Source organism: Cyprinus carpio, chromosome B25 (genome assembly GCF_018340385.1).
Source record: "Cyprinus carpio isolate SPL01 chromosome B25, ASM1834038v1, whole genome shotgun sequence".
Lineage (NCBI taxonomy): Eukaryota > Metazoa > Chordata > Actinopteri > Cypriniformes > Cyprinidae > Cyprinus > Cyprinus carpio.
This window is the reverse complement of record NC_056621.1, coordinates 9,954,475-9,982,311: the sequence shown is the minus strand read 5'-3', so window position 1 is coordinate 9,982,311 and position 27,837 is coordinate 9,954,475. Positions and strand designations below refer to the sequence as shown.

The 27,837-nt window shown below is 33.2% G+C and overlaps 4 protein-coding genes across 8 annotated transcripts in view; all 4 read left to right on the top strand.

Annotated features, from left to right (window-relative positions):
• The first annotated feature begins 2,546 nt into the window (after positions 1 to 2,546).
• On the top strand, positions 2,547 to 6,621 carry LOC122134492 (monocyte chemotactic protein 1B-like). 3 transcript variants are annotated; one of them, XM_042753675.1, is made up of 4 exons: positions 2,547 to 2,916; positions 6,020 to 6,104; positions 6,256 to 6,379; positions 6,507 to 6,621. In XM_042753675.1, the coding sequence occupies exons 2-4, from the start codon at positions 6,041 to 6,043 to the stop codon at positions 6,601 to 6,603; spliced, it is 285 nt and encodes a 94-aa protein (XP_042609609.1). In that variant the 5' UTR covers positions 2,547 to 2,916; positions 6,020 to 6,040; the 3' UTR covers positions 6,604 to 6,621. The 3 variants fall into 3 exon arrangements, with proteins under 3 accessions (XP_042609609.1, XP_042609611.1, XP_042609610.1); XM_042753677.1 differs by lacking the exons at positions 6,020 to 6,104; positions 6,256 to 6,379; positions 6,507 to 6,621 and adding exons at positions 3,568 to 3,690; positions 3,833 to 3,956; positions 4,085 to 4,678 and having other exon boundaries at positions 2,565 to 2,916; XM_042753676.1 differs by lacking the exons at positions 6,020 to 6,104; positions 6,256 to 6,379; positions 6,507 to 6,621 and adding exons at positions 3,564 to 3,690; positions 3,833 to 3,956; positions 4,085 to 4,678 and having other exon boundaries at positions 2,566 to 2,916.
• Positions 6,622 to 7,960: 1,339 nt separating this feature from the next.
• LOC122142519 (C-C motif chemokine 14-like) lies at positions 7,961 to 11,927 on the top strand. Of its 2 annotated transcripts, none has more exons than XM_042753667.1 (3): positions 7,961 to 7,985; positions 11,051 to 11,165; positions 11,389 to 11,927. In XM_042753667.1, exons 1-3 carry the CDS (start codon positions 7,973 to 7,975, stop codon positions 11,498 to 11,500), a joined length of 240 nt encoding a protein of 79 aa, XP_042609601.1. In that variant the 5' UTR covers positions 7,961 to 7,972; the 3' UTR covers positions 11,501 to 11,927. The 2 variants fall into 2 exon arrangements, with proteins under 2 accessions (XP_042609601.1, XP_042609600.1); XM_042753666.1 differs by lacking the exon at positions 7,961 to 7,985 and adding an exon at positions 10,570 to 10,911.
• Positions 11,928 to 17,948: 6,021 nt separating this feature from the next.
• Positions 17,949 to 27,837, top strand: part of LOC109095550 (C-C motif chemokine 4-like) — a 56,514-nt gene continuing 46,625 nt past the window's right edge. The window contains exons 1-4 of one of the 2 annotated variants that reach the window (XM_042753672.1): positions 17,949 to 18,063; positions 18,688 to 18,818; positions 18,960 to 19,086; positions 19,214 to 19,995. In XM_042753672.1, coding sequence (XP_042609606.1) covers positions 18,755 to 18,818; positions 18,960 to 19,086; positions 19,214 to 19,310 — 288 coding nt within the window. In that variant the 5' untranslated portion in view covers positions 17,949 to 18,063; positions 18,688 to 18,754 and the 3' untranslated portion in view covers positions 19,311 to 19,995. Of the gene's footprint in view, positions 18,064 to 18,687; positions 18,819 to 18,959; positions 19,087 to 19,213; positions 19,996 to 27,837 lie in introns of those variants that run through there. The other variant, XM_042753673.1, reaches the window with a different exon arrangement.
• Positions 21,991 to 27,218, top strand: LOC109071225 (C-C motif chemokine 2-like). The gene is made up of 6 exons (XM_042752776.1): positions 21,991 to 22,234; positions 22,386 to 22,512; positions 22,646 to 22,736; positions 26,652 to 26,718; positions 26,846 to 26,969; positions 27,078 to 27,218. The coding sequence occupies exons 1-6, from the start codon at positions 22,171 to 22,173 to the stop codon at positions 27,205 to 27,207; spliced, it is 603 nt and encodes a 200-aa protein (XP_042608710.1). The 5' UTR covers positions 21,991 to 22,170; the 3' UTR covers positions 27,208 to 27,218.

Below are 27,837 nucleotides of genomic sequence, written 5' to 3'. Positions count from 1 at the left end.
ACAACGAGCACCACCACAAAATCATTTTAAAGAGGCGAGTTCAGCGGTCTCCGTTGCGGCGTGCGCGGATAGAAAACAGGTCAACAAACTAAAATTACCTCAACAAAGTATGGCGCGCTCTCTTTATTTTATCAAATGATCTTAATCACATCTAATCATTTTTGTTAATCCTGCTACTAGCATTTTATTCAGACTAAAATCCCTTTAATTCAAGTGAGAAAGCGTTTGTGTGTGTGTTTGTGGGGCTTTGGCACATCCTGTCATACCGGTGACTGCGTGCATGCAATAGAGCATTTTGCAGCCATTATGGTTAAAACGATTAATCGATTTAATTGATCGTTAATTTAAACGACGATCGCTCATGGAAATAATCGAAAATTTGACATCCCTAATACCAAATTTGTGATTTTCTTCTGTGGAAGAAAAGAACTGGACTGTTGCTCAGTGGTCCAAAGTCCTCTTTTCAGATGAGAGCAAGTTTTGTATTTCATTTGGAAACCAAAGTCCTAGAGTCTGGAGGAAGGACCTGAACCCCAGAGAGAATCAATGGGGTATTGTCAAGAGGAAAATGAGAAACAAGAGACCAAAAAATGCAGATGAGCTGAAGGCCACTGTCAAAAAAACCTGGGCTTCCATACCACCTCATCAGTGCCACAAAACTGATCACCTCCATGCCACGCCGAATTGAGGCAGTAATTTAAAGCAAAAAGAGCCCCTACCAAGTATTGAGTACATGTACAGTAAAATGAACATACTTTCCAGAAGGCCAACAATTCACTAAAAATGTTTTTTTTTTTTTTATTGGTCTCATAAAAATATTCTAATTTGTTGAGATAGTGAATTGGTGGGTTTTTGTTAAATGTAAGCCAAAATCATCACAATTAAAAGAACATCACAATTTAAAAGAGACTTAAAATTACTTCAGTCTGTGTGCACTGAATTTTTGTAATACACAAGTTTCACAATTTGAGTTGAATTACTGAAATAAATGAACTTTTCCACGACATTCTAATTTATTGAGATACAGCATATATATATATATATATATATATATATATATATATATATTATGTACTCTTTCTCCTCAATTGCAGGGAAAGAGGTCTGTGTCCAGAGACTGCCTGAGCAGCAGCAGAACAACAGTCTATTAATAAACAGTCTATTATAAGGGTCAAATGTGTTCAACTATTGTATAAATGATTTATGTGTTTGGTTCAGTTATTTACTAAAATATAAATGATAAAATTATCCTCATGTAGCAACATTTTTATCTTCTACTGCATACAGTATGAAAGCATTTTGAAACTTTTCATTTAAATGTATTATATTTTTGATTTAAAAGTCAATATTAAAGGACACTTTGATAATGGGTAATGCAAAACAATCTTATAAAAAAAATAAAATAAAAATACAAATGTATGCTGAGCTACAAGGCCTGCAGTAGTAACATGTGAGGTCTTGGGACTTAAGAAAACATGCACACAACAGAAAGTAAGTGTCAGGGTTATGGACATGTATCTGTGTGTTTTTTCCCCTCCATGTGCCTGCCCTGACCCCAGTTTCTCGTGCGTTCGATTGTTCATTTGATTCCAGGTGTGTCTCGTTGTTCCCTAATTAAGCTGTGTACTTAAGTTCAAGTCTGTTCAGTCTGTGTTTGTCAGGTCTGCATGTTGGATTACATGTGCTTTCCCCTGTTCCTGCTGTGGATGTACCCCTGTGATTCTTCTATTAAATACCGTTCATGTTATCCACGTCTCCATCGTTTCTTCCGGCAGTGTATCGTGACTGTAAGTGTGCAAGATTGTCCCAGGTTTGGAAAATGTCAAAAGCTCAGCACCCACTAAATCCACACCATCTCTAATACTACCTCAGAGCATCACAGTCCACAGTCACATCTAAACCTCTACTGTATTAAAAAAAAAGAAAAAAAATGGACTGATATGATTTCAGTTAGACTAAAATGTTTACATGCCATTTTAAAAAGACAAATTACTATTTTAGTCAGACTCAAAATAACATTTAATTGTGAATGGAAACCTTAAAGTATCACAATGTTTTAATTGTCACTAACTGCAAATGTAAAGCTGCCCTTTTCCCCTCATTATATTTTCATATTTTAATTATGTGAATCAGTTTAACAGGTGGCTGAATTATTCTAACTTCTCTGTTAGACCACAAGTGTCACTAGAAAACTAAGAAGTGGTTTTGTTTTCTTAGAGAAGTGGTTCTAATCTTGTTTCCAGTGGTCCAACATCTTAAGTTTAGTACTTTAATTAAACACAACTGAATCAGTTAATCAAGGTCTTTGGGTTTACTTGTGAGGAAAGGGACCATATTAAGCATCTGATATTTGGTGACAGTGCAATTCAAATTTTATCAAAGTCTTTTGCTTTTGTTTATTAAATACTGAGCTTGACAGTCCTGAACAGAGGAAGCTGTGTGTTTTCATGAAACATGTTTTCAATGAATCTGAAACAAAAGTACTCTGAACATTTTCACCTGACTGACAAAGCAGAAAAAAGGAGGAGTTAAAACTACTCGTTGATACTCAGAAATGGGTCTATCTGAATGTCTTTACGAGGAATACGTCTAAACACATCAGCTCTGAGATCTTCAACCTCTGCAGAACTTCTACAGATTCTTTCTGTCATTGTGAAGAAACATCTTGAAGAATGAGAAGCTGATGTCTGTGTTGTTCCTGGTGCACAGACTTGAAGGGTTTTATTTGTGTTTCAGTTGAGAAATGCTGACTGTGACTTTTGTATGGACAATACAAAGGTTAGTTTATTTTGGCATGATCATATAGGATGAAAATAAATGAGTGATTTATGCACCAGCTTTATACACGAGAAGAGCTTTGACAGAGCGGACGCGATTCTCCTGCTTCTTCATTTTCTCCTGTTATTACGCTTACAGGTGAACTCCATAAAATAAAAATGAAACCATTTAAAATAGAATGATACTTTGATTATTGTAATAGATCATGAATATAAACAGTGGCATTGGTGAGGTAGTCAATGATCTGTTATGAATTGCAATACAGAAAAAGTGCAGCCTTGTGCAATTTTTGGTATCAAAACACCGCAACAGTTTACATCAGGAAATACTGTCAGAGTACACTATTATAACATGGCTTGTTCATGAAAAATGACTTGTCATTCTGATGGCATTGTTACATTCATTGATATAAATTTTTGCTTTGAGAGAAGAACTAAGGATTTTGAAGAATTTGGTAACCCATTGTCTGATGCTGTTTGTACGAATTGTCTTGAGAAATGCATTTGCTGGTTTGCAAAGGTTAAGGATGAATTGAGAAAAACTGTAATATATGAAATATAGTAAAATTGAATACTGAATACTTGTTCATACCAGATCTGTTAAGCATTCAAATATAAACTAAAAAAGGCAATGTGAATGTAATGAAATGTAGAAGCAATATAATTTGATTATTTTTGATACTGATGATTCTAAATTAGACTGATTGGGGTAAAAAGGGACACTGAAATAAATGAAATGAAGATGTTAAGTACTATTTTATTCATGCTTTTGTAACTGTGTAACAGAAAGCTTCAAGCTCTAAGGAATTTCCTTTTGATGTATTGCGTCAGTGTGAAGAAACATCTTGAAGAATGAGAAGCCTGATGTGTTTGCTGTTCCTGGTGATCTGCTCTGTGCAGATGACTTCAAGTTGTGAGGGCTTTTTAATTTTTGAATAAGAAAAAATGTATTGTTTTCAGATTTTTTATGGCAGTTTCATTTGTTGCATTTGGTGATTTAAAATATGGCAACATGATCAAATTGAAACCTTTTGTCTTATTTCTCCACATTTTAGCTGTCATTTCAGTTGATGTAGAACAATCTAAGTGTTGTGTAGAGTTCAGTAATGTGAAGATTCCTGTGAAACTGGTGAAGTATTACTACTGGACCAGCAGCAAGTGTGACAGACGCGCTATTGTGTGAGTGTCATCAACATTATCTCATTTTCAAACTGTAATGCCAATCTCTATAAGACACTCCATTGAAAAAACAAACAAACAAACAAAAAAACTTTGACTAAATCAGATTTCTGTGTCTTTTCCATCAGGTTTCAGACAAAAGCAGGGAGAGAGTTCTGTGTAGATCCAGAGACCCCCTGGGTGAACGGTCATATTGCTAAAGTGGACAAAAGAACAACAGTCTAAAAGAAGCTACACTGTTTCTATTTGAACTGTGCATTTCATATTGTATATTCAAACCTTTTGTTATTTCCAATGTGTATATATAAAGTATTTTATTTTTACAGAATAATTTATGTGATTGGTTTCAGTTGTTTTAATAAAATATATATCAGTGATAAAAATAATAATATGTAATCAAAATATAGTAATGTTTTTATTCTCTATTCCATACAGGTATATTAAATGTTATTAAAGTGTGTGTGTTTATCCAACATCGCACCAGCAGAGGGAGCCCTCACCTGAGTACTGACTGTTTACTGCTCCCTCTGCTTCTACAGTCATTTCCTGTTTGACAGTATTTAACACGAGTCAGCATGTTTGCTCATTGTGAAGTATTGCCAGTTAACCTGCCTTACCAAGCGCTTCTCATTGTTATTCTGCCTGCCTGTTCTGTGTATGATTTTGCCTGTCTTCATGTTCTCGATTGTTGTCCCTAATAAACTTCTGCAAATGAATTCTAATGCCGCCTCAGCCTCCATGTTACAGTTTATGTGGTTTATGAGGACACAAATTGGCATAATGACATGGGTGTGACAGGTATTACAATGTGAAGGTGATTTTTGAAGACACTTTCTGTGTGCTCGTAATTCAAGGCTTAGAAAATATATTAAATATTTTTTTTTTTTTTTTTTGTTTTTTTGAAAATCTAAAAAAACATAATGTTTTCTATGAGGGGAAGGTTTAGGTGTAGGGTCATAGAAAATGCAGTTTGCACAATATAAAAACCATTTAACCTTTGGAGAGTCCCCATCAACTATTAAAAAAAAATCTGTATGTGTGTGTTATTATGAAGAAATAAAGCATTAATTTTTCATATCTCAGACTATTGTGAATTTTCTAAATATGACTAAAAACAAATGTTAAGGATGATTTGAGAAATGTATCAAAGCAACTGAGAAAAACTGTAATATGTGAAATATAGTTAAACTGATTAATATTGAAATACAGATCTGTTAAGCACTCAAATATAAACAAAAAAAGGCAATGTGAATGTAATGAAATGTAGAGGCAATAGAATTTGATTATTTTTTGATACTGATGATTCTAAATGAGACTGATTGGGGTAAAAAGAGACACTGAAATAAAATTAAATGAAAATGTTAAGTACTATTTTATTCATGCTTTTTGTAACTGTGTAGCCTGTGCTGTGTTCTGGTGCTCTTCTGCTCTGTGCAGATGACCTCAAGTGATGAGGGCTCTTTTTGTTAAATAAGACTTATTTTCAGATTATTTAAGTAAGTCTTAGTTTTACTTGTTGCACTCTGATTTGAAAATATAGATAGATATCAATTTTCTCAAAAACTTTTGTCTCCTTTTTTGTGCATGAACAAACAGATTCACAATATTTTTCTGATTTGGGATATTTCAGCTTTATAGTATTACAATCTAACTGTTGTGGAGAGATCACTGATGTGAAAATTCCTGGTTCCCGTCTTACTACCAGCATCATCTGTCCCACACGAGCTATTGTCTGAGTGTCATCAAACATTATTCATCTTCAAATGGAAGACTTGAGCTCAGCTATGTTTTGTTTTGCTGAAGCACATTCTCAGTGAATCTGAAAGAAAGGTGCTTTCCACATTTTCACATAAACTACAAAGCAGAAAAAGGTTGAGGAAAAGAAAGAGCTAAAAACTGCTCTCATTCTGCAATGTTGATAATCAGAAATGGATTTACATGAATGTCTTTATGAGGAATATGTCTCTGACTATGTATATAAGAGGGTGCTCTGACGTTATTCTGGACACAACAGCTCTGAGATCTTTAAGCTCTACAGAACTTCTACAGATTCTTTCTGTCATTGTGAAGAAACATCTTGAAGAATGAGAAGCCTGATGTGTTTGCTGTTCCTGGTGATCTTCTGCTCTGTGCAGATGACTTCAAGCCGTGAGTGCTCTTTTCCAGTTTTAGTTCTGAATGAAGACAAAAAGGATCGTTTTTAAATTATTTATGGCAGTTTTATTTGTTGCATTTGGTGATTTAAAATGTTGTGACATGATCAAATTGAAACCTTTTGTCTTATTTCTCCACATTTTAGCTGTCATTTCAGTTGATGTAGCACAATCTAAGTGTTGTGGAGAGTTCAGTAATGTGAAGATTCCTCTGAAATTGGTGACGTCTTACTACAGGACCAGCAGCAGCTGTCCCAGACGCGCTATTGTGTGAGTCATCAATCTTGTATATCATTTACAAACTGTAAAGACAATCTGTATGAGACACTCCATAAAAAAATAATAAAAAAAAAAAAAAAATTTGATCTACATTTTATTTTTGTCTCTTTCCCATCAGGTTTAAGACAAAAGCAGGGAAAGAGTTCTGTGTTGATCCAGAGAGCCCCTGGGTGAAGAGTCATATTGATAAAGTGGACAAAAGAAAAACAGTCTAAAAAAACCTACACTGTTTATTTCTATTTGCATTTCATATTGTATATTCAAACTTTGTGTAATTCCATAAAGTAATTTATTTTTACAGAATAATTTATGTGATTGGGTTCACTTGTTTTAATAAAATATATATCAATAATAAAATTATCAAAATATAGTAGTTTTTATTCTCTATTTCATACAGGTATATTAAATGTTATTAAAGTGTGTGTGTGTTTACGTGTTTGAGGACACAAATTGGCATAATGACATGGGTGTGACAGGTATTACAGTGTGAAGGTGATTTATGAGGACACTTTCTGTGTCCCCGTAATGCTAATGCAAAATGCTAAAAAAAAATATACTAAATGTTTGTTTGTTTGTTTGTTTGGTGAAAATCAGAAAAGCTAAATGTTTTCTATGAGGGGTAGGTTTAGGTGTAGGGCAATAGAAAACACAATTTGTACAGTATAAAAACCATTACACCTATGGAGAGTCCCAGTGAACTATAAAAAACAAAGTGTGTGTGTTATTATGAAGAAACAAAGCATTTGTTTTACATACAGTATCTCAGGCTCATCATGAATTTTCTAAATATGGCTAAAAACAAAACCATTTTAGCAGCACATTTCCCTTTCAAAAGCTTTTGATAAACTTTTGATACATTTTCTTCATGGTACTGTCCTGCAGTCATATACTGCCGTCTAATGGTAGACGTTTTCAGTCTGATAGACTTTCAATGACGAAGATAAAATATGAAGCTATGCTGGAATACATTAGATACTATGCAAAGGTTTCCCAAAGTATTACAGATGATAAAACCATGCTAAAAATTCGTGTCCATTGTTAGATTACAAGGATTACAAGATTACAATTAGCAATGGACGGTTTGCATTATAATATCCAAAACAAAAAAGAAAATGTACAGAAAGTTTCTGAGAAACTCATGTTGTCTTGTGAGTTTCTAAAAGGACCTTGTAGATCTCCAGATGGATCTTTAGAAATTTCCAGAGACTCCCCTCTACATCTAATTGAGTCAAAAAATTCAATAGCCCCTTTTTAAATCCCAAAGATGATTTGAGAAATGTATCAAAGCAACTGAGAAAAACTGTAATATGTGAAATAAAGTTGAATAATATTGAGATACTTGTTAATACCAGATCTGTTAAGCATTTAAATATTAACTAAAAAAAAAAAAAACAATGTGAATGTAATCAAGTGTAGAGGAAATAGAATGTGAATATTTTTGATGCCATTGATTCTAAATTAGACTGATTGGGTAAAAAAGGGGACACTCAAATAAATTTAATGAAAATGTTAAATACTATTTTATTAATGATTTTTGTAACTGTGTAGCCTGTGCTGTTTCTGGTGCTCTTCTGCTCTGTGCATATGACTTCAAGCAGTGCTCTTTTTCATTTGGAAATAAGACAAAATGTATTGTTTTCAGAATATTTATGGAAGTTTTTTGGTTTCATTTTGTTGCATTTGGTGATTTAAAAATATAGATATAACAGCTTCTAATCTTCTTGAAAACTTAGTTCTCATAATTTTTTCCATGAATATGGATTTGTGATATTTTGCATATCTTCATATTTCAGCTATCCTTGCAACTGGGGTGGCACAATCTAAGCAGTGACGGCGCTACGCCCGGTTTAGCTCCATTTCTTTATGAGAGTCAGAATTTTTTATAGCCCCGGTTTAGCTCCATTTCTTTATGAAGTAACTCTGACGTCATCAATATCATTTATTTTCTCAGCCCCCCCACATATTGGTCTAGCCCCCCTTAGCACCGGTAGGGGAAAAATCTAAGTGCTGTGTAGAGATCACTAATGTGAAGAGTCCTGTGAAACGAGTGGTGTCTTACTACTGAACCAGCAGCATCTGTACCAGACGCTAACTACAAATGAAAAGCTGCCCTTTTTCTTTGACAAATCATGTTTATGTGTTTTTCCCTTCAGATTTAAGACAATTGCAGGGAAAGAGATCTGTGTAGATCCGGAGACTGCCTGGGTGAGCGGCCATGTAAATAAAGTGAGCAAAAGAACAACAACACACACACTTATGCAAATCCTCATAACATACAATTAATTTATATGGCTATTAATGTTTCAAAAAGACAAAATTTGATATGCTTTTAATGGGTGTTTATTCAGAGTCACATCTTCAATGATAAATCATTTTATTGCAATCTATTATGGATCAAATGCAAAGTGAAGGAAACTGGGTTGTTACTCTGATGCAAATGAGTGCTTAAAAACATCCTTAAATGTAAGATTAGTAAGGCTGATCTTGACCAAAATATACTTTACAGTGCTATACAACACAGAGATGCAAATGTGACACAATACAAAAGCAGAGAACACTGGGAAAGTTATGAATGTAAGAAAAGGCTGAGTGGGTGATTTCAAAACTACATATGACGCAACACCATTAATTTCATTCACAATAACTTTGCTTCCTCCTCATTGTAATAACTAGCTGGAACTTTTGTTTTCAGTTTGAGAAAGTCTATAGATTTGTTCCTCAGTTAGTTAGATTAATAATTTTGTTCACCTGGTGTCTCATTTATTATCTCATTAGTTCCTGTCTATTTGTTCTCCCAGTTTAGTTTGGTTATTTAGTGGTTGTGTTTGCTTGTCTGCCTTATTATTAAACACTGTTGAACACACAGTCTGAGGACTACGGTCTACATATCTTGTTCATAATCTTGTTCAACATTCATTAATTTAATGGGAAAAGGCATTACTCATATTCTTCCATTTCTGTAGGGAGATTTATATTGCTTTTATTACTCTAGAATACATTTTATTACTAATATTTATTTTGTTTAAATGATCTTTCTCTTTATACCAGCTGTGTCAAAAATGTTTGTTGTGTTTATGTGTAGAAATGTAAGGTTGTGTTTTAGTGTTATGCGGACATTAAAATTATTATTATTATTATTATTTTATAATAAAAGTTAATTTCTAAAGGTGTCTTCTGGTGGTGATCTTTCATAATAATACATACATACAACTGTATAATTTTTGCATAATAAAAGATCACAAACTTTTGAACGGGGTCGTTTTTATAAATGAAATGATTATTTTCTCTTGTGGACTAATTTATTATAACTATAATAAAAATTTAATTTAATTGAGCTAAATAATAATATTAATAATAATAATAATTATTATTATTATTATTACAGCAACAGAACAAAAACAGAAATCAAATTAGATGCTAACAAAAGTTTTAAGTTACATATACGTACATTCAATCACATTTTCAATAAAGTATTTATTATAACAATAATAAAATGTAATTTAATTGAGTTAAATAACAATAATAATAATAATAATAATAATTACTATTATTATTACAGCAATAGAATAAAAACAGGAATCAAATTAGCTGCTAACTAATGTTTTTTTAAGTTAAATATACATACATTCAATCACTTTTTCTATAAAGTATTTATTATAACAATAATAAAATGTAATGTAATTGAGTTAATAATAATTATTATTACAAGTTACATATACGTACGTTCAGTCACATTTTCTATTAAAGTATTTATCCTAGCAGTAATAAAATATAATTTTATTAAGCTATTGTTGTTGTTGTTGTAAAAAGCAGAAATAATTTATTGCATAATTTACTTGTATTTTAAAAATTTACTGGGAGAGTGTAGTTCCTTCAAAAATGAACAGTCTGACCTTTGACCAAACTATTTTCATGTTCTCATGTTTTTCTCTGTTTAAAATCTACAATATTTGGTAAAACTGACAAAACTGTGCCCCTCTGTAATACCAAATACATTCATCAAAATTCATGATTTTTTTGATGATGCTTTTGTGTTTGGAATGGCATGAGCGTGAGTCTAATGCATCTAATTTCCTTCTAGTATAATGGCACACTGTGTTCAGTACTCCAGTGTTGTGTTTTGTTTTTTAGCCAGCGTAGCGAAAGAGGAAGTGAAAGCTTTGCTGTTAGGGCTCTCCCTCAAATAGGCTTTGCCTAAGTATGACTTGTGAAGGTCAGAAGCACGTGTGAGATGACAGCAGATACTGTCGGACTTTCTTTCTGTGTGGGTGAATTCAAACCTAAATCTCCCTACTCAAATTCCACCCATAGAGGGATATTCCCTCACAGAAGAGTCTCTATAAAGTCGGAGTGCCCGGACAATGAGCCACACAGCAGCAAGGCCAGCTTGAGTGCTTTACCTCTAACAGACTCTCTGTACATCCAGCCAATCTAATACAACAGAACGGCCACAATGACCGCCTCTCGCTTCATCATTTTCTCCGCAGTGGTGGTGCTTCTGTGCGCAGTTAGCCTCAGTGAAGGTAAGATGGAGGAGAGAGATATATTAATATACTGAAAAACAAGGCAATTTAAAATATGCAAAATATTTCATTAAAGTCTGTGCAATGTACAGTCTAGTTGTATACTGTTTTAACAAAAACTTGTTTTCTTTTAATCTAGGTATGCGTATTGGACCACAAAGGTGCTGTTTTACCTTTTCAACTCGTCCTGTGCCAATCAGAAAAGTGGTTGAGTACAGCAGGACAAGCCAGCAGTGCCCCAAAGAAGCCGTGCTGTAAGTGTCTCAACAATATTCAGCATCTCTGAAAAATTACAGTAGTGTTATTATTATTTAAACCATTTTTTATCTGTTGTTTTTATATATTTAATATTTTTAATAACTTTACATCTGTCATATAAATAATCATTAATATTGTTATGGTTAAACTGGTTTGAACTAATTTGACCAGCAGAGCAATTCCTTTGTGTTTGATGGCATTGAATTTCTCTGAATACAGGTTCAAGACTGTGAAGGGTCATTACGTGTGTGCCAACCCCACTGACTCATGGGTAAAGAAGAACATCAAGATCATTGACAGCAGGAACGTCGGAAGCCAGGGGACCTTGTAATCATGTTGACCTCCGTCCTCCAACTTCTGAACCAATTTGGAAGCACTGGACAAGTGTGGAGTGTGAACAAAACTAAAGAAAAAAAGAATGCAATTATTGTACTCACCGACAAATGCATTGTCCCTAACTGATCAGTATATTAAAGCTATGGGGTTAAACAGTCCAGAATGTATGTTGTTTAAATTGTTTATCTTTTTGACTCATCTGTCATTTGTCTTACTTATGTATTTCTAAAAAGAGTGTTTTGCACTGAAAGATGAAGTATTGCAGATTATCAGCCTATGGCTCAAAGAATCTAGTTTATAGAAGAACATGAAATGAATCAGAATATTTTTGTAATGTGTTATTTAAGGCCATGTAATTATGATGACCTGTTTATGTAAGTTTTTGCTAATGTAACCACAATAAAGACACATTTGGGTCTGTATTTTTACTTTTTTTACTCTATTTGTGTAAAAATAATTCTGTTATCTTTTGCCATGATTCACACTGTTCACACTTACAGAGGTGCTCAGGTTTCAAGATTTCTGCACATTTGAAAAACCTTTAACCTTTATCTGTGGAAATGTAGCCACAGGTGTCCCTTTGTTGTCCATGTGAACAATGAGGCAAACATTGTTTACTTAGGCCTAATAATAGCAAAAACAAGTCACTAGCCCAGGATTTTTCCCAGACTGTACATCATTAATAACGCAGTTCTTTTGGGGTGTTACAATTGCTCTGTAAACCAGACGGAAAGTTTGGAAACAGTTTATGTCCTTATGTGTCTGATGTACAGTGTGTGGTGTTTTCAATCACATAGGTTTGTAGTCTTATATTCTACTGTTGAACTTGAGAAAGTGTAATCTTCAAATATAACACAGTTTAGTTCTCTTTTCTGCCCGCAAATACGTCATGTTGGAAATAGGAAGTGACGCTGTCCATTTTCGCTCCAGATACTGTATGTACGTAGCTATCTGTGTGATTTGACCATGTAGAGGTGGGATTGGGATTCAGAGAAACTACAGTGGTATTTAGTGACGGATTTTGAGGGCTGATCAGTTGGCCTAACACAAGGGCTTTCAACCTTTTTCAGACCAATGACCCTTTAGAGTTTAAGCCTGGCCTCTAATAACATTCTTATATCATCATATGAATGTATCTACAACAGCCTGTAATGTTTACATTATTGTAGTCTATATGTATTTGTACGCCTACATTCTAATGTTACTGAATGTATTTTATGGTAGGGAGAAAACAAAATATTTAAATGAATTTAGCTTCTTAAATCTATTTGTAATGCAAATTTTCATCATTTTTCACAAAGTTTAGTAATATCAAACTGTAGTTTGTCTAATACAAAACTGACTTGGAGTTGAGCTTCAGGAAATGCTGAAAGTGTTAAATAGTTGTGGATGTTAGGCTACAGCTTTGGCTACAGTTTGTATGCAAATAGAACACCTTCACATTAGAGTTTTTTTTTTTTTTTTTTTTTTTTTTTGCAGCTTTGGATGGAAAAAAGGAATCAAGATTAATGTGTCTGTGTAGATGCATGTGGTTTTCAGAAGTATGATGGGTGAGAAACGTTTCTTTCGTATCAGCAGCACAGTTCTTCTCGACTGACCTCTGGTGGTGGATTTGTATTTGTGAATTGTCTAAATACAAAATTCACTAAATGCAAACGTGTTTTCAGCAACACTTTTCCATCTTAATATATATACACATATATAGTTATGGTTACATGTGTATGATTAGCTAGCCCTATACCTAATACTGTTCTGCAGTCCATTACTGTCACCTACTGATGAAAGTAGGCTACACAAAATATTATGTGAAAATGTTTGCCCAAGTTATGTTAGATAATAAACTACTAAATAATTTGTATTGATATTACAGTACATTTCCAGACACATAATGCTTTACTCTGACTTAAAAAAAAAAAAAAAATCATTTTATAGTGAATGTAAACTCACAAGTAGATCACAGTTTTTTCTTAATGCCACTAACTGTGAAAGAAAAGCTGGGCTTTTTCTGTTGTTATGTTTGCATATTTTAATAATTCAGCTAAACTAGACTAAAATGTTACTAGAAAGAAAGAATTGGTTTCCTGTTTCTGGTGGTCAATCATCTTAAACAATTTTTGTGTTTACATGTGAGTATAGGGACCAGATTTAGCACCTACGTTTTGGTGAAAACAAAATTATTCACTTTGATATGATCATAAAAAAGACAAAGCCATATGTTGTTTTCCTGAAGTGCTTTTTTAGTGAATATGAAAGAAAAGTACTGTCCACATACTCACATAGTGACAAAGGAAAATCAAAAATAAATATATATTTTTTAAAAAGCTACTTTTTGTAATGTCTATTCAATGCTTTACTCATCGAGCACAATCATGTTTTAAATGATCTTTTGGGGGAAATATTCGCTTTATTTGTAATTAATTAGATTTCGAATTAGATTATTAGCATCTAATGGCTTCAGCATGGTATTACAGATGATATTGAATATGAGCAGGCCTCCTCAAATTAATAATTGTACATGTATTTATGTATTTTTGCATCTTGGATTGTGCCTATGTATAAGAGTAGAGGAAGACAAGTTGAACTAGAATCCTAGTAATATCTCTGGAACATATCTAGTCTTTAAAATACAACCTTGTAAATAGGATTTTTAAGGATGCTTAAAGACTTCAGACTTGACTCAGACTTCAGATGAAAGACTTGTAGATGTGTCTGATAGATACCAATATTTGTGATTTTCTTGAGAAAGAACTGGACTGTTGCTCAGTGGTCCAAAGTCCTCTTTTCAGATGAGAGCAAGTTTTGTATTTCATTTGGAAACCAAAGTCCTAGAGTCTGGAGGAAGGGTGAAGAAGCTCATAGCCCAAGTTGCGTGAAGTCCAGTGTTAAGTTTCCACAGTCTGTGATGATTTGGGGTGCAATGTCATCTGCTGGTGTTGGTCCATTGTGTTTTTTGAAAACCAAAGTCACTGCACACGTTTACCAAGGAATTTTGGAGCACTTCATTCTTCCTTCTGCTGACCAGCTTTTTGAAGATGCTGATTTCATTTTCCAGCAGGATTTGGCACCTGCCCACACTGCCAAAAGCACCAAGAGCTGGTTAAATGACCGTGGTGTTGGTGTGCTTGACTGGCCAGCAAACTCACCAGACCTGAACCCCAGAGAGAATCTATGAGGTATTGTCAAGAGGAAAATGAGAAACAAGAGACCAAAAAATGCAGATGCGCTGAAGGCCACTGTCAAAGAAACCTGGGCTTCCATACCACCTCAGCAGTGCCACAAACTGATCACCTCAATGCCACGCCGGATTGAGGCAGTAATTAAAGCAAAAGGAGCCCCTACCAAGTATTGAGTACATGTACAGTAAATGAACATACTTTCCAGAAGGCCAATAATTCACAAAAAATGTTGGTTTTTTTTATTGGTCTTATAAAATATTCTAATTTGTTGAGAATGTGAGCCAAAATCATCACAATTAAAAGAACCAAAGACTTAAACATACAGTCTGTGTGCAATGAATTTATGTAATACACAAGTTTCAAAATTTGAGTTGAATTACTGAAATAAATGAACTTTTCCACGACATTCTAATTTATTGAGAAGCACCTATATATATATATATATACATATATATATATATATATATATATATATATATATATATATATATATATATATATATATATATATATATATTGTACTCTTTCTCCTCAATTGCAGAGAAAGAGGTCTGTGTCCAGAGATTGCCTGAGCAGCAGCAGAACAACAGTCTATTAATAAACAGTCTATTATAAGGGTCAAATGTTCAACTATTGTATAAATGATTTATGTGTTTGGGTTCAGTTATTTACTAAAATATAAATGATAAAATTATCCTCATGTAGCAACATTTTTATCTTCTACTGCATACAGTATGAAAGCATTTTGACTACTTTTCATTTAAATGTATTATATTTTTGATTTAAAAGTCAATATTAAAGGACACTTTGATAATGGGTAATGCAAAAAATCTTATAAAAAAAATAAAATAAAAATGCAAGGTAACACTTTATAATAACTGCACACTATTAATCATTAATTAAGCATTAGTAAACAGATAATTCATAATTTATAAAGCATTAATAGACATTAATAAGCAGTTTATAAATACAGATATAAATGCTTTATTCTTGATTCAAAAGCATGTCTATAATGTGTTTAATTATTTTATTGTCATACTTTATTCATGATCAATTTATCATTTCTCAATGAAGTATAGCATTATTTAGAAACCAGTTATTTAGGAGTTGCCAGTGATTCATAAGATCACAAGAAATTGTAAGTAAATGTAGTAAATTCAGGTATTTATAAAGCATTTAGTAGTGGTTAGTTAACTATTTATGTGAGCTCATCTAAAGTGAGGACTAGTTTTGCCTTGTAAAGCATTTATAAAGGATATTTAAAGGCTCAGTTATCTTCTAAACATAAAAAGGAAACAAACACAACACAGTGATACAGAACATAGAAATATTAACAGCCTTTAAATCTCATTTGTAAAAGCTTTATAAGGCATAAATAGTCCTCACTTTAGATGAGCTCACAAAAATAGTTAACTAACAACTACATATGTTTTATAACTACCTGAATTAACCCTGAATTACAGCAGAAATACATGTTAATAAACCATTTATTAACACTCTAAGTAACTATTACTATATGTCTGAATAATAAGATGTATGAATGCACATTTAAATAGGTTTATTAATCATTTACTTACAATTTCTTAGTGATCTTATGAACCACTGACAACTCCTTAATAACTGGTGTGTAAGTAATGCTATACTTCGTTTAGAAATGATAAATTGATCATTAATAAAGTATGAAAAAACAATTATTAAATACATTATAGATATGCTTTTAAATCAAGTATAAAGCATTTATATCTGTATTTATAAACTGCTTATTAATGTCTATTAATGCTTTATAAATGATGAATTAACTGTTTCCTAATGCTTAACTAATGATTAATAGCATGCCGTTATTATAAAGTGTTACCAAATACAAATGTATGCTGAGCTACAAGGCCTGCAGTAGTAACATGTGAGGTCTTGGGATTTAAGAAAACATGCACACAACAGAAAGTAAGTGTCAGGGTTATGGACATGTATCTGTGTGTTTTTCCCCTCCATGTGCCTGCCCTGACCCAGGTTCCCGTGTGTTTGATTGTTCATTTGTGTCCAGGTGTGTTTCGTTGTTCCCTAATTAAGTTGTGTACTTAAGTTCGAGTTCAGTCTGTGTTTGTCGGGTTTACGTGTTGGATTAAGTGTGCTTTCCCCTGTTCCTGTTGTGGCTATACCCCTGTGATTCTCCTATTAAATACCGTTCATGTTATCCACGTCTCCATCGTTTCTTCCGGCAGTGTATCGTGAATGTAAGTGTGTAAGATTGTCCCAGGTTTGGAAAATGTCAAAAGCTCAGCACCCACTAAATCCACACCATCTCTAATACTACCTCAGAGCATCACAGTCCACAGTCACATCTAAACCTCTACTGTATTAAAAAAAAAAATAATAAAAAATAAATAAAGAGTGGACTGGTATGATTTCAGTTAGACTAAAATGTTTAAATGCCATTTTAAAAAGAAAAATTACTATTTTAGTCAGACTCAAAATAACATTTAATTGTGAATGGAAACCTTTAAGTATCACAATGTTTTAATTGTCACTAACTGCAAATGTAAAGCTGCCCTTTTCCCCTCATTATATTTTCATATTTTAATTCTGTGAATCAGTTTAACAGGTGGCTGAATTATTCTAACTTCTCTGTTAGACAAACAGCTGTCACTAGAAACTAAGAGGTGGTTGTGTTTTCTTAGAGAAGGGGTTCTCAGTCTTGTTTCCAGTGGTCCAACATCTTAAGTTTAGTACTTTAATTAAACACAACTGAATCAGTTAATCAAGGTCTTTGGGTTTACTTGTGAGGAAAGGGACAATGTTAAGCACCTGATATTTGGTGACGGCGCAATTCAAATTTTATCAAAGTCTTTTGCTTTTGTTTATTAAATACTGAGCTTGACAGTCCTGAACAGAGGAAGCTGTGTGTTTTCATGAAACATGTTTTCAGTGAATCTGAAAGAAAAGTATTCAGAACATTTTCACATGACTGACAAAGCAGAAAAAAGGAGGAGTTAAAACTACTCTCATGTAATGTTGATACTCAGAAATGGGTCTATCTGAATGTCTTTACGAGGAATACGTCTAAACACATCAGCTCTGAGATCGTCAAGCTCTGCAGAACTTCTGATTCTTTCTGTCATTGTGAAGAAACATCTTGAAGAATGAGAAGCCTGATGTCTGTGTTGTTCCTGGTGCACAGACTTGAAGGGTTTTATTTGTGTTTCAGTTGTGAAATGCTGACTGTGACTTTTGTATGGACAATACAAAGGTTAGTTTATTTTGGCATGATCATATAAGATGTAAATAATTGAGTGATTTATGAACCAGCTTTATACACGAGAAGAGCTTTGACAGAGCGGACGCAATTCTCCTGCTTCTTCATTTTCTCCTGTTATTACGCTTACAGGTGAACTCCATGAAATAAAAATGAAACCATTTAAAATAGAATGATACTTTGATTATTGTAATAGATCGTGAATATAAACAGTGGCATTGGTGAGGTAGTCAATGATCTGTTATGTATGCAATATAGAAAAAAGGGCAGCCTTACATCAGAAAAATACTGTCAGAGTACACTATTATAACATGGCTAAGCATCTTGTTCATGAAAAATGACTTGTCATTCTGATGGCATAGATACATTCATTGATATTAATATATTTACTTTTGAGAGAAGAACTAAGGATTTTGAGCAATTTGTTAACCCATTGTGTGATGCTGTTTGTTTGAATTGTCTTGAGAAATGCATTTGCTGGTTTGCAAAAGTTAAGGATGAATTGAGAAAAACTGTAATATGTGAAATATAGTTGAATTGAATACTGAATACTTGTTAATACCAGATCTGTTAAGCATTCAAATATAAACTTAAAAAGGCAATGTTAATGTAATGAAATGTAGAGGCAGTAGAATGTGAATATTTTTGATACTGATGATTCTAAATTAGACTGATTGGGGTAAAAAGGGACACTGAAATAAATTAAATGAAGATGTTATGTACTATTTTATTCATGCTTTTGTAACTGTGTAACAGAAAGCTTCAAGCTCTAAGGAACTTCCTTGTGATTCATTGCGTCAGTGTGAAGAAAGATCATTAAAGAATGAGAAACCTGATGTGTTTGCTGTTCCTGATGATCTTCTGCTCTGTGCAGATGACTTCAAGTTGTGAGTGCTTTTAATTTTTGAATAAGAAAAAATATACTGTTTTCAGATTTTTTATGGCAACTTCATTTGTTGCTTTTGGTGATTTAAAATATGGCGACATGATCAAATTGAAAACTTTTGTCTTATTTCTCCACATTTTAGATGTCATTCCAATTGATGCGGCACAATCTAAGTGTTGTGGAGAAGAGTTCACTGTTGTGAAGATTCCTGTGAAACAAGTGACGTCTTACTACTGGACCAGCAGCAGCTGTGCCAGACGCGCTATTGTGTGAGTGTCATCAACATTATCTCATTTTCAAACTGTAATGCCAATCTCTATAAGACACTCCATTGAAAAAACATACAAACAAACAAAAAACTTTGACTAAATCATATTTCTGTGTCTTTTCCATCAGGTTTCAGACAAAAGCAGGGAGAGAGTTCTGTGTAGATCCAGAGAGCCCCTGGGTGAAGAGTCATATTGATAAAGTGGACAAAAGAACAACAGTCTAAAAGAAGCTACACTCTTTCTATTTGAACTGTGCATTTCATATTGTATATTCAAACCTTGTGTTATTTCCAATGTGTATATATAAAGTATTTTATTTTTACAGAATAATTTATGTGATTGGTTTCAGTTGTTTTAATAAAATATATATCAGTGATAAAAAAATATAATATGGTAATCATAATATAGTAATGTTTTTATTCTCTATTCCATACAGGTATATTAAATGTTATTAAAGTGTGTGTTTATCCAACACCACACCAGCAGAGGGAGCCCTCACCTGAGTACTGACTGTTTACTGCTCCCTCTGCTTCTACAGTCATTTCCTGTTTGACAGTATTTAACACGAGTCAGCATGTTTGCTCATTGTGCCAGTGTCATGCCAGTTAACCTGCCTTACCAAGCGCTTCTCATTGTTATTCTGCCTGCCTGTTCTGTGTATGATTTTGCCTGTCTTCATGTTCTCGATTGTTGTCCCTGATAAACTTCTGCAAATGAATTCTAATGCCGCCTCAGCCTCCATGTTACAGTTTATGTGGTTTATGAGGACACAAATTGGCATAATGACATGGGTGTGACAGGTATTACAATGTGAAGGTGATTTTTGAAGACACTTTCTGTGTCCTCGTAATTCAAAGCTTAGAAAATATATTAAATGTTTTTTTTTTTTTTTTTTTTTTTTTTTTTTTTAATCTTAAAAAACAATGTTTTCTATGAGGGGAAGGTTTAGGTGTAGGGTCATACAAAATGCAGTTTGCACAATATAAAAACCATTTAACATATGGAGCGTCCCCATAAACTATAAAAAAAAAAAAAATCTGTGTGTGTGTGTGTGAAGAAATAAAGCATTAATTTTTCATATCTCAGACTATCGTGAATTTTCTAAATATGACTAAAAACAAATGTTAAGGATGATTTGAGAAATGTATCAAAGCACTGAGAAAAACTGTAATATGTGAAATATAGTTAAACTGATTAATATTGAAATACAGATCTGTTAAGCATTCAAATATAAACTAAAAAAGGCAATGTGAATGTAATGAAATGTAGAGGCAATAGAATTTTTTGATACTGATGATTCTATATGAGACTGATTGGAGTAAAAAGAGACACTGAAATAAATTAAATGAAAATGTTAAGTACTGTTTTATTCATGCTTTTGTAACTGTGTAGCCTGTGCTGTTTCTGGTGCTCTTCTGCTCTGTGCAGATGACCTCAAGTGATGAGGGCTCTTTTTGTTAAATAAGACTTATTTTCAGATTATTTAAGTAAGTCTTAGTTTTACTTGTTGCACTCTGATTTGAAAATATAGATAGATATCAATATTCTCAAAAACTTTTGTCTTCTTTTTTGTGCATGAACAAACAGATTCACAATATTTTTCTGATTTGGGATATTTCAGCTTTATAGTATTACAATCAAACTGTTGTGGAGAGATCACTGATGTGAAAATTCCTGGTTCCCGTTTTACTACCAGCATCATCTGTCCCACACGAGCTATTGTCTGAGTGTCATCAAACATTATTCATCTTCAAATGGAAGACTTGTCCCTAAAAGAATGTGATATACATCTTTCATTTTCTGACTTTTCTCTTCAGGTTTAAGACAATTGCAGGGAGAGAGCTCTGTGTAGATCCAGAGACGAGTAAATATGTTGCTGATGTGGACAGCAGAACAACTTTCTAAAAGGACATTAACCACTGTACTATTTCTAACTTGTACAGTAAATGATATTTTTAATGAAATGATTAATGGGTTTGAGCTCAGTTATTACATAAAATGTAAATTATAAAATTACCTTTTTGTATTAACATTTTTTTATCTTCTACTGCATACATTTTGGGCCTGCAATACTCACACTTGGCCTCTTGAGAACTTGTGCAAACAACCGGATCTAAGTACATTTTAACATTTTATAGTGAATGGAAACCCCTTAAGTAGATCTCCTTCTCAACATTTATGTCTTAGTGTCATTAATTGTAAATGAAAAGCTGTTATGACATTTGCATATTTAAATTCTGTGAATCCAGATTTCAAGCATGGCGGTCTGACCTGCAGACTGATGTACTGTAACTGAGCAAGAGAGGCAAATAGCATGTTTAAAAGCCCAAACTCAGACACTGAGCACCCATTTGAGACTGCTTCAGTATAAATGGCTGAGTAGACAATATATGACTCCAGTTAAATGACATCACTACAGCCCGAATATTATTGAAATATGCTACAAAAATGTAAACAAGAGCAGAAAAATACAAAAATTATGTGAATCAGTTTAACTGGTGGCTGAATTATTCTAACTTCTCTATTAGACCACAAGTGTCACTAGAGACCAGAAGTGGTTTTGTTTTCTTAGAGCAGGGGTTCTCGCTCCTGTTTCTGGTGGTCCAACATTTTAAGTTAAGTGCTTTAATTAAACACCTAAACCAGTTAATCAAGGTCTTTGGGTTTATACGTGAGTAAGGGGTAAAGGTTTAGCTCATGAAATTTGGTGACAGCACAATTCAGATTTGATTACAAATCTTCAGATTTAGTTAAATTAATGCTGAGTTTGACAGACCTGCAAAAGCAGAAGCTGTGTGTTGTTTTGCTGAAGCACATTCTCAGTGAATCTGAAAGAAAGGTGCTTTCCACATTTTCACATAAACTACAAAAGGTTGAGGAAAAAAAGAGCTAAAAACTGCTCTCATTCTGCAATGTTGATACTCAGAAATGGATTTACATGAATGTCTTTATGAGGAATATGTCTCTGACTATGTATATAAGAGGGTGCTCTGACGTTATTCTGGACACAACAGCTCTGAGATCTTTAAGCTCTACAGAACTTCTACAGATTCTTTCTGTCATTGTGAAGAAACATCTTGAAGAATGAGAAGCCTGATGTGTTTGCTGTTCCTGGTGATCTTCTGCTCTGTGCAGATGACTTCAAGCGGTGAGTGCTCTTTTCCAGTTTTAGTTCTGAATGAAGACAAAAATGATTGTTTTTAAATTATTTATGGCAGTTTTATTTGTTGCATTTGGTGATTTCAAATGTTGTGACATGATCAAATTGAAACCTTTTGTCTTATTTCTCCACATTTTAGCTGTCATTTCAATTGATGTAGCACAATCTAAGTGTTGTGGAGAAGAGTTCAGTAATGTGAAGATTCCTCTGAAATTGGTGACGTCTTACTACAGGACCAGCAGCAGCTGTCCCAGACGTGCTATTGTGTGAGTCATCAATCTTGTATATAATTTACAAACTGTAAAGTCAATCTGTATGAGAAACTCCATAAAATAATAATAATAATAATAATAATAAAATAATTTGATCTACATTTTATTTTTGTGTCTTTCCCATCAGGTTTCAGACAAAAGCAGGGAGAGAGTTCTGTGTTGATCCAGAGACCCCCTGGGTGAAGAGTCATATTGATAAAGTGGACAAAAGAACAACAGTCTAAAAGAAGCAACACTGTTTATTTCTATTTGAACTGTGCATTTCATATTGTATATTCAAACTTTGTGTTATTTCCAATGTGCATATATAAAGTATTTTATTTTTTACAGAATAATTTATGTGATTGGGTTCAGTTGTTTTAATAAAATATATATCAATAATAAAATTATCAAAATATATTAATGTTTTTATTCTCTATTTCATACAGGTATATTAAATGTTATTAAAGTGTGTGTGTGTTTACGTGGTTGAGGACACAAATTTGCATAATGACATGGGTGTGACAGGTATTACAGTGTGAAGGTGATTTATGAGGACACTTTCTGTGTCCCCGTAATTCAAAAGGCTTAAAAAAATATACTAAATGTTTGTTTGTTTGTTTTTTGGTGAAAATAAAAAAAGCACAGTGTTTTCTATGAGGGGTAGGTTTAGGTGTAGGGCAATAGAAAACACAATTTGTACAGTATAAAAGCCATTTCACCTATGGAGAGTCCCAGTGAACTATAAAAAACAAAGTGTGTGTGTTATTATGAAGAAACAAAGCATTTGTTTTACATACAGTATCTCAGGCTCATCATGAATTTTCTAAATATGGCTAAAAACAAAAATTTTAGCCATTTTAGCAGCACATTTCCTTTTTTTGATACATTTTCTTTCATGGTACTGTCCTGCAGTCATATACTGCCGTCTAATGGTAGACGTTTTCAGTCTCATAGACTTTCAATGACGAAGATAAAATATGAAGCTATGCTGGAATACATTAGATACTATGCAAAGTTTTCCCAAAGTATTACAGATGATAAAACCATGCTAAAAATTCTTGTCCATTGTTAGATTACAAGGATTACAAGATTACAATTAGCAATGGACGGTTTGCATTATAATCATATCCAAAACAATAATAAAATGTACAGAAAGTTTCTGAGAAGCTCATGTTGTCTCTTGAGTTTCTAAAAGGACCTTGTAGATCTCCAGATGGATCTCTAGAAATTTCCAGAGACTCCCCTTTACTAATTATTTTGAGAAATGCACTTGCTGGTTTGTAAATGTCAAAGATGATTTGAGAAATGTATCAAAGCAACTTAGAAAAACTGTAATATGTGAAATATAGTTGAATTGAATAATATTGAAATACTTGTTAATACTAGATCTGTTAAGCATTTAAATAAGAACTAAAAAAGGCAATGTGAATGTAATCAAGTGTAGAGGCAATAGAATGTGAATATTTTTGATGCCGGTGATTCTAAATTAGACTGATTTGGGTAAAAAGGGACACTCAAATAATTGAAATGAAAATGTTAAGTACTGTTTTATTCATGCTTTTGTAACTGTGTAGCCTGTGCTGTTTCTGGTGCTCTTCTGCTCTGTGCAGATGACCTCAAGTGATGAGGGCTCTTTTTGTTAAATAAGACTTATTTTCAGATTATTAAAGTAAGTCTTAGTTTTACTTGTTACGATTTAGTGTTGCACTTGGTGATTTGAAAATATAAATAGATACCAATATTCTCAAAAACGTTTGTCTTCTTTTTTTGTGCATGAACAACCAGATTCATGATATTTTTCTGATTTGGGATATTTCAACTTTATAGTAGTCAAGTCAAGTCACCTTTATTTATATACCACTTTAAACAAAAAAGATTGTGTCAAAGCAACTGAAAAACATTAATTAGGAAAACAATGTGTCAATAATGCAAAATGACAGTTAAAAGCAGTTCATCATTGAATTCAGTGATGTCATCATTCAGCTCAGTTCAGTTTAAATAGTATCTGTGCAATCATTTGCAATCAAGTCAACGATATCGCTGTAAATGAAGGGTCCCCAAATAAGCAAGCCAGAGGCAACAGTGGCAAGGAACCAAAACTCCATCGGTGACAGAATGGAGAAAAAAAAACTTGTTACTACAATCAAACTGTTGTGGAGAGATCACTAATGTGAAAATTCCTCTGAAATGGGTGCATCTTACTACTGGACCAGCATCATCTGTCCCACACGAGCTATTGTGTGAGTGTCATCAAACATTATTTCATCTTCGATGGAAGACTTGTCCCTAAAAGAATGTGATATACATCTTTTCATTTTCTGATTTTTCTCTTCAGGTTTAAGACAATTGCAGTGAGAGAGCTCTGTGTAGATCCAGAGACGCGTAAATATGTTGCTGATGTGGACAGCAGAACAACAGTCTAAAAGGACATTTAACCTCTGTACTATTTCTAACATGTATATGATATTTTTAATGAAATGATTTATGGGTTTGAGCTCAGTTATTACATAAAATGTAAATGACAAAATTACCTTGATGTAGTAACATTTTTTTTTATCTTCTACTGCATTCATTTTGGGCCTGCAATACTCACACTTGGCCTCTTGAGAATTTGTGCAAACAACCGGATCTAAGTACATTTTAACATTTTATAGTGAATGGAATCCCCTTAAGTAGATCTTATTCTTAACATTTTTGTCTTAGTGTCATTAACTTTAAATGAAAAGCTGTTATGACATTTGCATATTTTAATTCTGTGAATCCAGATTTCAAGCATGGCGGTCTGACCTGCAGACTGATGTACTGTAACTGAGCAAGAGAGGCAAATAGCATGTTCAAAACCCCAAACTCAGACACTGAGCACCCTTTTGAGACTGCTTCAGTATAAATGGCTGAGTAGACAATATATGACTCCAGTTAAGTTACATAACTTCAACCCGAATATTCCTGAAATATGCTACAAAAATGTAAACAGGAGCAGGGAACTTTATTCCATTGTATGTGGGAATGCACTAAAATTAATTGTTTTGGGGTTAAAATATTGATAAGTCAACTCATTGGTAAAATAATTCCTCTTGATCCTAGGTTGTGTATATTACATATTTGTCCTCTGAATTTTAAAATCACCAAACATGAAAGATTATTGTTAATTCTCTGTTTGCTGGTAGCTAAATCTGTAATTGCATGTTCCTGGAAAAAAAGAAGAAAGTCCTGATGTGTCTCAATGAAAAAAAGGGGATGACCTCATGCCTTGCCTTAGAAAAGATTAGCTATTTTTTGAAAAACAAACGTCATGTATTTTGGTCCATATGAAAAGTGTTCTAGTCTAGAACTTTCTAGAGTCTAGATAGAGGTGACTCTTTTGTGGAACTGATAGACATTGAGAGTATAGAGACAAGTATGCTATAGCTGTGTTTTTTAAGGGTAGTGAGTTATCTTTGAGTTCATTTATGTATTATTATTTATTTATTTATTTTTTATTAAGTTATAATGAAAAACTGAAGTGTTGTCTTAACCTTCATGACAATGTTTGAAATAAAATTCTGTGAATCAGTTTAACTGGTGGCTGAATTATTTTTACTTCTCTATTATCACAAGTGTCACTAGAAACAAGAAGAGGTTGTGTTTTCTTAGAGCAGGGGTTCTTGCTCCTGTTTCTGGTAGTCCAACATCTAAAGTTCTTGCTTTAATCAAACACATTTGAACCAGTTAATCAATGTATTTAGGTTTATATGTGAGTAAGGGGTAAAGGTTTAGCTCATGATATTTGCTGACAGCACAATTCAGATTTGATCACAAATCTTCAGATTTAGTTAAATTAATGCTGAGCTTGACAGACCTGCAAAAGCAGAAGCTGTGTGTTGTTTTGCTGAAGCACATTCTCAGTGAATCTGAAAGAAAGGTGCTTTCCACATTTTCACATAAACTACAAAGCAGAAAAAGGATGAGGAAAAGAAAGAGCTAAAACTACTCTCAGTCTGCAATGTTGATACTCAGAAATGGATTTACATGAATGTCTTTATGAGGAATATGTCTGTGACTATGCATATAAGAGGGTGCTCAGATGTTATTCTGGACACAACAGCTCTGAGATCTTCAAGCTCTACAGAACTTCTACAGATTCTTTCTGTCATTGTGAAGAAACATCTTGAAGAATGAGAAGCCTGATGTGTTTGCTGTTCCTGGTGATCTTCTGCTCTGTGCAGATGACTTCAAGCAGTGAGTGCTCTTTTCCAGTTTTAGTTTTGAATGAAGACAAAATGTATTGCATTTGTTGCAACTGGTGATATAAAATGTGGCAACATGGTCAAACTGAAAACTTTTGTCTTATTTCTCCATATTTCAGCTCCCATTGCACTTGAAGCGGCACAATCTACTTGTTGTGGAGAACTCTCTAATGTGAAGATTCCTCTGAAACTGGTGACGTCTTACTACAGGACCAGCAGCAGCTGTCCCAGACGCGCTATTGTGTGAGTATCATCAACATGATCTCATTTTCAAACTGTAAAGTCAATCTAAATGAGATACTCCATTAAGCAAACTTTGATCTAAATCTTATTTTGTGTCTTTCCTCTCAGGTTTAAGACAATTAAAGGGAGAGAGTTCTGTGTTGATCCAGAGACCCCCTGGGTGAAGAGTCATGTTGCTAAAGTGGACAAAAGAACAACAACTGCTACAAAAGCACAAACTAAGAGTCTCACAGTCTAAAAGAAGCTACACTGTTTTCTATTTAAAATGTGCATTTCATATTGTATATTTAAACCTTGTGCTATTTCCGTTGTGTATATAAAATATTTTATGTACAGAATAATTTATGTGATTGGGTTCAGTTGTTTTAATAAAATATCAATGATACAATTATCAAAATGTAGTAATGTTTTTATTCTCTATTGCATACAGGTATAATACATTTTATTCAAATGTTTGTATCATGAAGAAACAATGCATTTGTTTTAAATATTAAGGTCAGGCTATCATGAATTTTCAATATGACTAAAAACAAATCTATTTTAGTAATACATTTCCCTTCTCATGTAGACACTAAAACACTCTATACTTAGTGTTAATAGAATTAGAAGAATTAAATATTGACAGTATATATATTTTGATACTTTTCTTCATGGTGTCTGCAGTCATATACTGCCATCTAATGGTGGACGTTTTCAGTCTGATAGACTTTCAATAAAAAGATAAAAGATTAAACTATGCTGTAATACATAAGATATTAAGATATAAGTATTGTAGATGATAAAACCATGCTAAAAATTCATGTTAACTGTAAATATGAGATTAAAGGATTACAATTTGTAATGGACCTTTTGCATTACAACTCTATCC

Bases quoted from the DNA above. Each gene is read 5' to 3' on its own strand.
- LOC122134492 (XM_042753675.1), top strand. From the start codon at position 6,041: ATGAGAAGCCTGATGTGTTTGCTGTTCCTGGTGATCTTCTGCTCTGTG. The intron at 6,105-6,255 runs GTGAGTGCTCTT...TCCACATTTTAG, and splicing joins TGTGCAGATGACTTCAAGCC to CTGTCATTTCAGTTGATGTA. The intron at 6,380-6,506 runs GTGAGTCATCAA...CTTTCCCATCAG, and splicing joins TGTCCCAGACGCGCTATTGT to GTTTAAGACAAAAGCAGGGA.
- LOC122142519 (XM_042753666.1), top strand. From the start codon at position 10,842: ATGACCGCCTCTCGCTTCATCATTTTCTCCGCAGTGGTGGTGCTTCTG. The intron at 10,912-11,050 runs GTAAGATGGAGG...CTTTTAATCTAG, and splicing joins CGCAGTTAGCCTCAGTGAAG to GTATGCGTATTGGACCACAA. The intron at 11,166-11,388 runs GTAAGTGTCTCA...CTCTGAATACAG, and splicing joins TGCCCCAAAGAAGCCGTGCT to GTTCAAGACTGTGAAGGGTC.
- LOC109071225 (XM_042752776.1), top strand. From the start codon at position 22,171: ATGAGAAGCCTGATGTGTTTGCTGTTCCTGGTGATCTTCTGCTCTGTG. The intron at 22,513-22,645 runs GTGAGTCATCAA...CTTTCCCATCAG, and splicing joins TGTCCCAGACGTGCTATTGT to GTTTCAGACAAAAGCAGGGA. The intron at 26,719-26,845 runs GTGAGTGCTCTT...TCCATATTTCAG, and splicing joins TGTGCAGATGACTTCAAGCA to CTCCCATTGCACTTGAAGCG.